The sequence below is a fragment of the Salvelinus sp. IW2-2015 genome, linkage group LG32, assembly GCF_002910315.2.
Source record: "Salvelinus sp. IW2-2015 linkage group LG32, ASM291031v2, whole genome shotgun sequence".
Lineage (NCBI taxonomy): Eukaryota > Metazoa > Chordata > Actinopteri > Salmoniformes > Salmonidae > Salvelinus > Salvelinus sp. IW2-2015.
Genome location: NC_036871.1, coordinates 7,098,435 through 7,111,906, shown reverse-complemented (window position 1 = coordinate 7,111,906; position 13,472 = coordinate 7,098,435). Strand labels below are relative to the sequence as shown.

At 45.1% G+C, this 13,472-nt stretch overlaps 1 protein-coding gene across 1 annotated transcript in view; it reads right to left on the bottom strand.

Moving 5' to 3' along the window:
- The window catches only part of LOC111957062 (low-density lipoprotein receptor-related protein 8-like), a 181,249-nt gene that overhangs the window by 33,764 nt on the left and 134,013 nt on the right, over positions 1-13,472 (bottom strand). The window contains 5 exon segments of the mRNA XM_023977787.2: positions 304-429; positions 1,160-1,279; positions 8,448-8,570; positions 9,000-9,098; positions 9,101-9,121. Of these exon segments, the coding sequence (XP_023833555.1) occupies positions 304-429; positions 1,160-1,279; positions 8,448-8,570; positions 9,000-9,098; positions 9,101-9,121 (489 nt within the window).

Sequence of the window (13,472 nt, the reverse complement as noted above, 5' to 3'; positions counted from 1 at the left end):
CATTGTAAGTGTCACTCCAGGTGGAGCCTTTACTGCGCTAAAGGGATTGGCGCGTGAAGGGATCCATAAGAGGTTTTAAGGGGTATGGGCTAGGGATCGGTTTGGGGTTCATCTCTTTTCCTTCTCCCTCCCTACCCCCCTTCCCTCCCGCTGTCACTCAACCCTCTGCCTTGCCGGTCTTGGTGACGGGGTCCATCTCATAGCCTTCGTAGCACTCATACTTGATGTCTCTACCTCCCTCTGTCTGTCCTTCCCTTCATCCCTCACTCTCTCCCTCCCCCCTTCCCTCCCGCTGTCACTCACCCTCTGCCTTGCAGGTCTTGGTGACAGGGTCCATCTCATAGCCTTGGTAACATTCACACTTGAAGTCTCCCTTGTAGTTGATGCAGATCTGGCTGCAGGCGTTGGGGCTCTCGCACTCATCAATGTCTGGGGCGGAATGGAAGAGGGGGTTATCAATCACACTGGACTCTAATGGCGGAGGTGTGTATGTTGGTTGGTTGGTTCTTATATCCTTGTGAGGACCTAAAAAAAACGAGGACAATCTTCCCTTGTGGGGACATTTCCCACGTTCCCATGAGGACAAAGGCTACTTTAAGCTTAGGGGTTAGGTTTAGGGTTAGGGTTACGGGTTAAGGTTAGAGTTAAGGTTAGGGTTAAGGGAACTAGGATTTTGAAAGGATACACATTTTAGGTCCCCACGAGGATAGAAGAACATAATGTGTYTGTATATGTGGGTGCAGTTGTGAAGTTAATGTGGGGGGTAAAGAGCTGTCACCTTGGACCGACCAGATCTCGCTTGGTAAAATAAAAGGTAAAATCAATTCTGTGGCTTAAAAGCTGTACTTTGAAGACAAAATTGCAATTCAAAAAGAGGTGAAAATATGAGACCGTCTCTGTGGGTTCAAGTCTTCACATTTCTTCCAACAGATAGCAGTCTTTAACTTTGCGTGAGATGGAGAAATGATACTGATAAAAAGGAATGGAATTTCGAGAAGGGGGTATAAAGGTCACGGTACTATTTATGTGTGTGTGTGTCTATACTGTACTGTGTGTGTCTGTGTGTGTGTGTGTCTGTGTGTCTGTGTGTGTGTGTGTGTGTGTGTGTGTGTGCATCTGTATACTGCCATATGTGTGTGCGCGTGCTCTCAATATTCACCTCCACATGTCCTCTTGTCCAGTAGCTGGTACCCGGTGGGACACTGGCACTCGTAGCCGATTGGTCGATCCAGACAGATGTGAGAGCAGCCGCCGTTGTTGAGCGTGCACTCGTTGAGTCCTGGGAGACAGAGGTCAGAGGTCAGATATAACCACTAAGAGAGGCCTTTTAGCACCTGGGTCATGTCCATTCAGCACCAAACAAAAGATAACGGACTGAAACAGCGAGGGACTACTTGAACTTAAAACGTTTTCTGGTGCGTGCCCAAATTAACACAACCATGACAGTAACTGAGAGAGTGGCCCAATTCCATTTCTCATTCTCCGTTCCCGTTGCTCACCCCACTTGCTCAGTTCTACTCCATGGAATCTCCCTTGAGTTCCGAAGGAGTTAACACCGTCCTATTGAGAGCCCTTCAATAATTAATTTGGAAGCTTCTCAGCATCTCTGATCCTTCACAATGCCCAGCTTTCTCCTCTCCTCTTCGGTAAAACCCTATCAAATAGCTGCCAGTCAAGTTGCGCTCACATGTTCCCTCACTGTTTTGAAGTAGGACTGAGCGAGAGAAGAKAGCGAATGAATGAAAGCATTCAGGAAGTGAATTAGGATTGAACACAATAAAGATGAATTYAAWCACCAATTAAACAATCAAAGATGGCTGAAAAATGCTTTCCACCAATAACGGTATATCAGTGAATAACAGCGTATCCCAGCGGTTCCCAAATTAGGGGTCGTGGGAGAATTTCCAAAATCATGATAGAAATAAATATATATATAAAAACATATACAGTAGATACACTACATGACCAAAAGTATGTGGACTTCGAACATCTCATTCCAAAATCATGGGCATTAATATGGAGTTTGTCCCCCCTTTGCTGCTATAACAGCCTCCACTCTTCTGGGAAGGTTTTCCACTGGATGTTGGAACATTGCTGCGGGGACCAGATTCCATTCAGCCACAAGAGCATTAGTGAGGTCGGGTACTGATGTTGGGCTATTAGGCCTGGCTCGCAGTCGGCGTTCCAATTCACCCCAAAGGTGTTCGATGGGGTTGAGGTCAGGGCTCTGCGCAGGCCAGTCAAGTTCTTCCACACCGATCAAACCACATACTTTTGTATATATATTGTATCATAATATCGTACTTGTATCTCAAAATCATTGTAATTTGGTTAACCTTAAAACTCTAAATGAAAATGATTCAAATCTAAAAGACACAATTCAACCACAGAGCCACCTTAGATCATGGGAAAAGGCCGCACTTGATCGTCCCACGGTGAATGGCTACGCTATGAAACAACACACTATTGCAGAGACTTTGATAGTACCAGCCGCAATTGATATGGTGAAAACAATGTGGGGGAAACGCAAAAGCACAGAAACTTAGATCAGTACCATTGTCAGATAACACTGTTAAACAAAGAATTGACGCTATTGCTAGCAATCACGAGGAAACTCTGACTGAATGACTCAAAAACCTCCCCAGCTTATGCTCTCTAAATGGTGAGGGCCTAAATGTCCTTGCATTTGWCTGTTTTTCGCTATACGTGTCGGGGGATGCTATTCACGAGGACATATTGTTCTGTCTCAAGATTCCCGAGCATGAAACGGCACAGGGGATGTTCAGTGTGCTGAGTGGCTACGTTGACGATAAACAGATTCCATACGGGATCYAATGGTGGGCTTTTTCACAGATGGGGCTCCATCTATCACGGGACGGCGAGCAGGCTTCTGRACTCTAGTTATGAATGAGTCTCCCTTTGCCATATGGACCACACTGTATGATACAATTAGAGCAATTGGCGGCAAAAGAGCTGGGCACAGAAKRRKYYYYWWKRMSKYSKYGMWAKRTRSYWTMMWAAKSYKKWRRWAKRWKKWRCKKRMSSSKKKKSSKTGTTTGCAATACTATGTGGAGATATGAGACCAGAGCATGATGATGTTCTATTTCACACAGCCMTGGTGGTTATCGAGGGGGAGTGTTGGAAATATTTTTTGCATTGAGAGAGGAACTGTTGTAAAAAATAAATAAATAAAAAGATCTGGTTGACTTTCTGTGTAAAGGAAAGAAAATAACAGAAAACAGCATCAGTAAGTGTCCCACACGAGTGATGTCTGCTCACCTCCAACGCTTGGAAGAGCACTTTGGGACGGACCTACTTCCCAATCCGTTTGACTGTGATTCTGGATCAGTTGACATGACAGTAAGTGGAATCAAACAGCTGATCGGGCTGTCGTGACCGAATGCGACAGACAACGCATTCATGGGTCACTACAGAGGAGTTTTGGTTCCTGACTCAAAGGGAATACCCTGCCGTCTCCCTCTGAGCATTAATGCCGCGTTCAAAACAACTGGGAACTCANAGGAGTTTTGGTTCCTGACTCAAAGGGAATACCCTGCCGTCTCCCTCTGAGCATTAATGCCGCGTTCAAAACAACTGGGAACTCAGAACTGGGAACTCAGAACTGGGAACTCAGAACTGGGAAATCGTAAATCTCAGACGTCAGTGCGTTCAAAACAACTGGGGAAAATCACTTTGAACGGTCATCCAACTCGGAATTCCAACTCGGGAACTCAGGCCCCTTTCTAGAGCTCCGACTTTCCGACCTAAAGATCACTGATGTCATGAGTTGACCTCGTTCTCAGTTGTTTTGAAAGCACCATAAAACTCATGCTAGGCTACCCTTTGCCGGCTCATATCTGTGTGCAGCTGGATTCAGTGCTCTCGTCTGCATTAAAACCAAATATCGATCCAGGTTGGATGTGACAGCAGAGATGAGGTGCACACTGTCGACCATCTCATMACATTRTTTTTTTTCTCCATATGGTTGGGGTCGCGAGAATTTTCAGATATCAAAATGGGGTCGTGGGCCAAAAAGGTTTGGGAGGCCCTGGGCTAGCTCAAGGAAAAGAAGAAAGATGCATCACAATCAATTTGTGAAAAGCCAGTCTCCGRCTAGTGTGTGTGAAAGGTGTTCAATTTGGCAGGTGACCTCTAAATCATTCCTCTCTATTCATGAGAGCTGGTTTGGAAAGCTGCCACAGTTTTCACACTCAAGTAGCCTCAAAGGACCTTCCTGTCACATACACACACACGCACACACACACAGGTAACTGCTCAAATAACAGAAACACCAAGACAACGTGTCTTAATAAGGTGTTGGGACACCACGATCCAGAACAGCTCCAATGTACCTTGGCATAAATTCTACAAYTGTCTGGAACTCTATTGGACYGATGTGACACCATTCTTCAACGAGAAATACCATAATTTGTTGATTTGTTGATGGTGGTGGAAAACGCTGTCTCCAGCACCGCTCCAGAATCTCCCATAAGTGTTCAGCTGGGTTTAGATCGACTGAGCATATGGCTTACATCATTTTCATGCTCATCAAACCATTCAGTGACCACTCGTGCCCTGTGGATGGGGGAATTGTCATCCTATGGGGCATAGCCATGGTAGCCAAAATAATGGCCTGCCCAACATAATGGTATGTTCATTAACTTAGGAATCACACCTGTTTGGAAGCCAGTGCTTCCAATACACTTTATATCCCTCATTTACTCAAGTGTTTCCGTTATTTTGGCAGTTACCTGTATGTGCTCACACACACACACACACACACACACACACACACACACACACCTACACACACACACCACACACACACACACCCCCGAACACACACACACACCACCACACTTTCTCTCCCTCTCTCTCCTCTCTATCCCGTTTGTATCTCCTCCCCCCTCTCTCCTTTTTCCCTCTCTTTTTTTCAACTCTAATGCATCGGCGCTCCTCATAAGCTCATCCGGGACAAAAGCAGCATCTGCCTGTGTTCAAATGAAGAAAGCGTGCATCATATACAGCATTCAATCAATAACTTGTGCTAATAGGCTTTATTTCTAATGGAACGGTAAAATATCAAATACATAAAAATACACGCCTGAGCGCACCGAGAAATACACTCCGGTTATTTTTGCAGCGTTAAGGTTGAGGGGAGTAATTGGAGTAAATTGGGGCCCTTTCCTGGCCGCTGTGTGTGTGTTTGTGAATGTGTGCTTATAAATACGCTTATACATTTGTGTGCGTGTGTGTTGTGTCTGTGTATAAATGTTTGTGTGAGTATATAGGTGTGTGCGTGCTGTGCGTGTGTGTGGTTTACAGCATCTGTGTCTTGGTGTGTCTACCGTATGCTGTATAAACATGAGTGTGTTTGCTGCTCCGCTTTAAGGGGAACATCTTGCAAGTGAAGGGTTGAGCGAGCAGAGGGATGAGCTAGGTGTCTGTGACACGCTTTTAATGAGCTGCAATAAAGCCTGATAGACCCTGAGTCGGAGAGACAGAGAGGGAGGGAAGGAGAGAGAGAAAGGAGAAGAGAGGGGGAGGGGAGAGAAAGAGAGAGATGGGGGCAGGAGAGGGGAGAGATGGAGAAAGGGAGAGGGGGAGGAAGGGAAGAGAAAAAAAAGGAAGAGAGAAGGAGTTAAAAAGAGACGAGACAGATGGAGAGACAGAAAAAAGAAAGAGAGAGACGAGAGAAGGGAGAGGAGCTCCCTTTGGGATTTCTGTTTCGGTTTCATACTTTCTCCTTCTTGCCTTCCTTTGCCCTTCCCTCTCTTATGTTCTCTCCACCCTCTTCTCACTTCTTTAATCACCCTTACACCACCCCGTACCCCCCGTCCCTGTACGCTCCTTCCCCTTCCCCTCTATCTCCCCTCCCCCTCTACCTCCTTCCCCTCTACCTCCCCTTCCCCCTCTACCTCCCTTCCCCTCAACATCCCCTTCCCCTCTACTCCCTTCCCCTCAACCTCCCCTTCCCCCTCAACCTCCCTTCCCCCACAACCTCCCCTTCCCCTCTACTCCCCTTCCCCCTCTACCCTCCCCTGTCTCCAGGGATTTGGAGGTGTGTAGTCCGTGAGAAATCCGTGGCACAGCAATTTACAGATTTTCCAAATTCGATCTATGAATCCTATCAGTCTGGTTTTGAACTCACCACCCGTATAAAAGTCACTAATGCCTCATTACTTGTTATTACTTATTACCACGACACTCTCTCTATACTAATGTTTCTCAGTTTAAGCTCCGCGCTTGATACTATCGACTATCACATTCTCATCAGGCGCCTAGAGACAAATGTTGCTCTTCAAGGTCAGGCGCACTCTTGGTTTCGCTCCTATCTGTCAGACAGACTGTGCAATTAGATAATGAATCCTCGCCCATAACCKGTGTCAGATTCGGCGTACCTGAAGGGTCGGTTTAGGGACCGTTCTTGTTGTCATTGCACATGTTACCCCTAGGAGATGTAATTTACAAAAACAAAATCAACTTTCATTCTTATGCTGATGATACTCAACTATATCTGTCAATGAAACCCGGTGACGTCACACAAATAGTAAACTTACAGAACCTAAATTCATACAAAACCTAAATTATTATTATTTAACAACCCTGTTGTTAAAAATAGACGGCGCGGTCTTACACTCGACTCTGACCTCTCTCTCCTTCGACACCCACATGAAAAACATTTCCAGAGGAACCTACTTTAATTTACCGATGCCGTACTGGTGGTGGGTTTGGCACCGAAACGAGAATGAACAAGCAGAAAAGAACCCCATACGMACTGTAAAATAGGGTGGCGGATCTTTGATGTTATTGAGCTGTTTTGTTTCCACTGGTCCTGGGGCCCTTGTTAAGGTCAACGGCATCATGGACTTTACCCAGTACAAGGACATTTTAGAAAAACCTGGTTGCCTCAGCCAGGAGGATGAACCTTGCTAGCACGAACTAGGCTTGGGTCGATATACTGTTTATACCGTATGCCGGGGTATATCGAAATACAATACCGTCAATACCGTTTAAAAAAACAGGYGTGCGTGCTACGCCACTGCTTATAACTAACGATAAGTTAAGTATAACTATAATAAATCTTAAGATGTGTCAAATGAATTATATCCAGCTCAGGGCTCCAGCTATGCATTTGATTTGCTAACTTGCTAGCTAAATGACTAGATGTCAAGATCAAGCTTCTTGACTACAGCAGAGACATTCAATCCCCTCCTGTATCAAGGTCCCTGTTGCCTGAATGGTTTTGTTCCCCCCCCCCAAGAAATACAAAATAACAATTATAATAATTCATTACTTCCCAAAATAAATAGCGGCCCTAGTGTGTACTTCCGGTAACACCGTATACCCTGGTATAGTACAGAAACAGTATGACGGTATGAAAATCTAGATACTGCCCAAACCCCAAGCACAATTACTAAGCACAACAATTCAACAACTTTGGGAGAGCAAGCATGCCAAATAAGTTAAAGGAAGAAATGCAATTGAAGCCAAAAAAGCACAGTCAAAGAGGAGAATAATTACTAATAATTAYAAAAGGAAACTTWAAAAAAWYAAWGAATTAGAGGCATAATAAGACAAAATAATRCTTGGTCAAAAGCAGTGCACTATATACAGTAGAGAATAGGGTGCCATTTGGGACAAACTGTCTGTCTCACTGTCTGTAAGCCCTACAACAATCAGGGAAATTAACAATTAGGCCAGGGCCTACACCACGAGGCACAATTAGGCCAGGCGCTACACCACGAGGCACCTGTATTTTGTCTTTACCCAGAGAGAGGTGAGATACAGGGAGCGTTACAAAAGGAAGGGACAGAAGACAGACAGTTTCTTTACCTCTCTCACACACACATGCACGCATGCACACAAACGCATACACACACACACCCACTGTTCACAGATCACGCCAGTCCTACACGACAGGTTGAGACCATGAGGAACCATGGGTGATTGGCAAGTGGCTGGTGAGCAGGGATTGGATGTAAAGTGACCATAATCCCTTTGAAGAGGACTCTCTCAGTGTGTTTTAAAAAAAAACACAAAAAAAAGATCTTACTTTGAACAGACTGAAATACCAGCCCCTTGTGTCATGCCTGAACAGCTTTGGATATGAGTGCAAACTTATGGTAATGATATTTAGCAGTCCATGTACATAGGCTAACAGTACATGGCCTTCAGATTACAGGCCTGCATAAGACAAAGGCAAAGCAGCTAGCAAGGTACTGCTCTGTGTCAGCCTTGCTGTACGGACAAAAAGGTACATGTACTGTCAAGGATTTTTTTTTTTTTAAGAATTAGAGGCATAATAAGACAAAATAAACCTCTTTAATGTGTTTGAATCCTTTGACTGTAATGTGATTTGTGGATTCAAACAACGTATTTACAATGTGTGTGTGCCCGTGTGTGTGTGTGTGTGCCCGTGTGTGTGTGTGTGCACGTGTCCTTACCACACTCCTTCTTGGGCTCATCGGAGCGGTCCTTGCAGTCCTTGACGTTGTCACACACCTTGGCGCTGTCGATACACTCTCCGTTCTTACACAGGAACTTCAGGGGCCCCTCACACTTAGTGGCTGTTGCAGGAAGAGAGACGGGGAAATCGTTTTGCTACAGACAGGTAGCCAGGAAGACATACACAGAGAAGCAGTCAGACAGGCACAGACAGACAGACCAAAGTCAGCCGACATACATCCAGCCAGTTAGGAAGTTGGCCAAACAGCCAGCCAGACAGACACAAGCAGCCAGCCAGCCAGATACATAAATAGACAGACAGAGACAGCCAGCCAACCAGCCACACACACACAGCCAGCCAGCTATCCAGTCATCCACCCAGCCAGCTAGACATTCAGTCATCCATCCATCCATCCAGCCAGCCACAGACAGACATGTGACCGATATCCTGCCCCGAGATGGAGGCCAGAGTAGAACGGCCAGAGTGGAGCCAAGTCCACCCCCCAGTCGCCATTAATTCCCTAGCCCAGAACATGAAACTGCCTTCCTACCGTTGACACAGCCTGACTCGTCACTCTGGTCAGGACAGTCATGGACCTTGTTACACTGCTTGGTGCCGTGGATACAGGAGCCGTGCCGACACTGGAATCATCTGGGCGGCACGTCAGCAGAGCTATAGCACACACACATACCCCCACACAGACAGACATACCCACACATACCCAGACATACCCACACACACGGACATACCCATACACAACAAGGACATATCCATACACACACACACACACACACACACACACACACACACCACAACACACACACACACACACATACCCACGGACATACCACACACACGGACATATCCATACACACACAAGGACATATCCATACACACACACACACACACACACACACACACACACCACACACACACAACACACACACACAACACACACACACACACACACACACACACACACACACACACACACACAAATATACAAATACACACGGACATACCCACACACGGACACCCACACACAAGGACATACCCACATGCATTCATGCGCACGGACCACACACACACACAGGATGGAGAGAGAGTTGGATAAAAATGAGCATTGAAACTAGACTACAGGTAAAGAGGAGATCTATAAACAATATACAGTTTCCCCTATATTCATTTATATTCATTATGAAAAGTATGCACTCACTACTACTGTAAGTCGCCCTGGATAAGAGCGTCTGCTATATGACGTTCATGTAAATTTAACAGCGGTGGGATCTGATTAAGGCCACTAATCTAGTGCTGCGCCAACACGAAAACACACTCTCATACACAGGCAAGACTGCGGCTGGGAATGCCTCTCCACATTATTTAATCATACTGTAGATACTGTACCAACAGTAGAATCCGATAGCTCAGAGGGTTTTTTGCAACACATCAACAGAGTTGTGGGTGGCTGTTTTTCTCCTACCATTGTTTACAGTTTTTCCCAATTGCTAAAACACACTTTTTCAAACTAGGCTGGTTTTATCAAAAATCTAAACACAATTCACAAAACCACACACCCAAACTGCAAAATATCTCATATCCTGCAAATGAAGCACTGCAACCAAAACTACATATAGCATTATCAAAATCAACATTTGCACGAAATGGCACACACTTCATTCATATTACTAGATTTTGTCTTACCAACTACACACTGTTGGGCATAATGAAAAGCACTCTCTATCTTTAGTATGCTTTGCCATACTAAAATAATTCAAATTGTAGAAAATTCTTCAGATGCACAGAAATATTTGCAGATATACGTGTACACACATGCTGTTGAAACATTCATTTTTTTATTTTTCACCAAACAAGTAGTGCAACATATGCACAGCAGATATATTTACATTGGACTGAACAAAAATCACAAAAAAAACAGTAAACTGAAAAAGAAAATGGCAGAAAAAATGTGCAGAAAAAATATATAGAAAAAAAGAGTCAAGAAAAATAATTAGGCAGCATTTTGCCGCACAGCTGGGTCTGGCACAACGCCTCGTCCACATCACAGCTGGGTCTGGCACAACGCCTCGTCTCACAGCTGGTCTGGCCACAACGCCTCGTCCACATCACAGCTGGGTCTGGCACAACGCCTCGTCTCACAGCTGGGTCTGGCCACACACGCCTCGTCCACATCACAGCTGGGTCTGGCACACCGCCTCGTCTCACAGCTGGTCTGGCACAACGCCTCGTCCACATCACAGCTGGGTCTGGCCACAACGCCTCGTCTCACAGCTGGGTCTGGCCACAACGCCTCGTCCACATCACAGGCAATATCTTCCCTTGCCAGACATCGAGGGAAGAAGCGCCTTGAGTGCCTTATCCATCCTGAATCGCACTCACATCAATCTCATCACATGCCTCTTCCATAGCCTGCACAAGAGGCATGCGCACAAAGGGCTGCCGGTCGTATACCTTCCACCGCCATGCCGAAAAGAACTCTTCTATGGGGTTCAGAAATGGTGAGTATGGTGGGAGGTATTGCACGAGAAATGGTGGGTGGTCAGCAAACCAGTTTTGGACTGGGGCTGCACGATGAAAGCTCACGTTGTCCCATACTACAACGTACCGGGTTCTTTGATGGTCTGCATCATTCATACGCTCTGGTGGTATGAGAATGTTGTAGAGTCTGTCCAGAAATGTGAAATATGGGCTGTGTTTGTATGGTCCAAGGTTGGCATGACGGTGGAGGACACCATGCGTATTGGAGATGGCAGCGCACATTGTGATGTTCCCCACGTTGGCCAGGAACATCTATAATGGCTCTGTGGCCAATGACGTTTCTCCCCTTCTTCTGGTCTTTGCTAGGTTGAACCCAGCCTCATCTATAAAGATGAACTCTGTGGGATTGCATGAGCATCCATTTTCAGTACTCCATGAAACAAAGAACAAAAGCAGTCAGTATGGTGTTATCAGTACACTGGGAAACAATGTTGCGTGTAGTGTGCTGCAGTCAATATTGTACTTACATCCACATATGCTCGTCTGACCTCTTTGTTTCTTTGAGAGTTTCTCTCAAACGGCACCTTATAAAGTTGTTTCATTCTGATTTGGTTTCGCTTGAGAATGCGAGCCAATGTGGACAGACTGACTCGTTGAATGTTGTTGAATATGGTGTTGTCTTGGATGATGTGGCTTTGAATTTCTCGTAATCTGATTTCATTATTTTCCAAAACCAAGTTTACAATGGCAGCTTCCTGTACCCCGGTGAACATTTGGCCCCTTCTTCCACCATGGTTGCGTCTCTCAGTCCTTTAGAAAAACAAAAAAACAAAAATATAGGGCTTGGACAATGCAGCCTAAAGATATTTCCCCCACAGTAGAGTAAATTCTACAGGACATTTGTGCAGTTAGTGTATGACATTAGCCATTCGTGAAGTAAACAGGTGTCACCCAACTGATGACATGGGGTGTACTACATAGTGTGAAAGAAATTTTGGTTACATACCTGTACTCCAGTTTAAATGTCCGGATGACACAGGCGACAGTAAAACGGCTCAAGTTAGGCTGCACTCTCTGTCCAGCCTCTCGCATTGTCAGCCCATGGTTGATGACATGATCAACTAAGGTTGCTCTGATTTCATTTGAAAGTTGTTGTCTTCTTTGGCCATGAACTCCTCTACCAGCTCTACCCCTACCTCTCACTCTTCCTCCCCCTCTCATTCTCACCCTCCCTCTTCCTCTTCCTCTCTCTGCAACGGCTTCCATTGTTGTTGTAAAACAAAAGGTGCTCACCTGTGGTCTTTTCATAGTGCTTACTTCCTGATTGAAGTGGTAACAATTAACCATTGTTTGGCCAGGTGGCACATGTATTGGACAATTAGCTCATGTAGTGCCATTTTGAACTGCAGTGTTTTGAAATGGCAAACATGTGACTTTATGTCAGATTGTTTTGTCTTATGCAGAGAACCGTGTGCAGTGCATTTAAAAAGTGCCATTTTGAATTGCGAAATGTGTGTACAGCAGAAAATGTGTTCAGACTTTTGGTGACTTGAGAAGAGGTTTTGCTCTCTGTGTGTCAGTTTAAATAATTGTGCTGTYCCTGTCATTTTAGTGTGTTAGCAATTGGAAAAAACTGTAATCTTCATTTGTCTTTCATTAAAAAGGTTGGTTGAACAGGACCTAGATTTAACACCCTGCTTGGAAAAGAATCTAGCTCGGGGAAACACTGCATTGTGCGTTGGATTCCTGTATATGGGCAACATACAGAGAATACAGTTTACACATACTGTACACTGTACTACTACTGAATGTACTACAAGTAACTCAATAGGTATGTGTGCTACATCATAATATAACAACAGTGTAGCTTGAACTTGTTCTGACATGACTTACTTTTGGATTATGTGTGTATTGTTATTGAATTGCTAGATATTGCTGCACTGTTGGAGCGTGAAACATAAGCATTTCGRTGCACCTGCGATWACATCCGCAAAGCTGTGTACGCGACCGATAAACTTGCTGTGGCCAAAAGGGACACAGCGATGTAATTCGCCCTAGCTCTGGCTTTCTTGTCAAAACTGAAGATCTCATTATTATTCAAAAGCACGGGCCACATAACAGTGAATAATATATKTAAGTGTGAGTTACCAGTCACTTTGAATAATGCTACATGCCAGTGATTGTGTGGTGGGCCAAAAGCGCCACAGAGACACAGCGATATGATCGTTCTTGTCAAACCCAAGACCTCAATATTATTCAAGGGCTTTTAAACGCTCAAGGACATTAATGGGTTGCCTAGCAACTAGGGCTGGGCATAGCTGCGTGAAGTAAGGGTCCCGAGGGTACTGCAGCACCCCCTGAAAAAGCTGGGTTAAATATAAATATGATTTTTTTTTTAAGTCCTGCATTAGCGGGAACGATATAGTTGTCTGTAGCGCACGCAAAACACACTTTCTGCCACGAGATGTGAAATGATACGATGACTATGAGGTTAAAGTGCAGACTGTCAGCTTTCATTRGAGGGTYT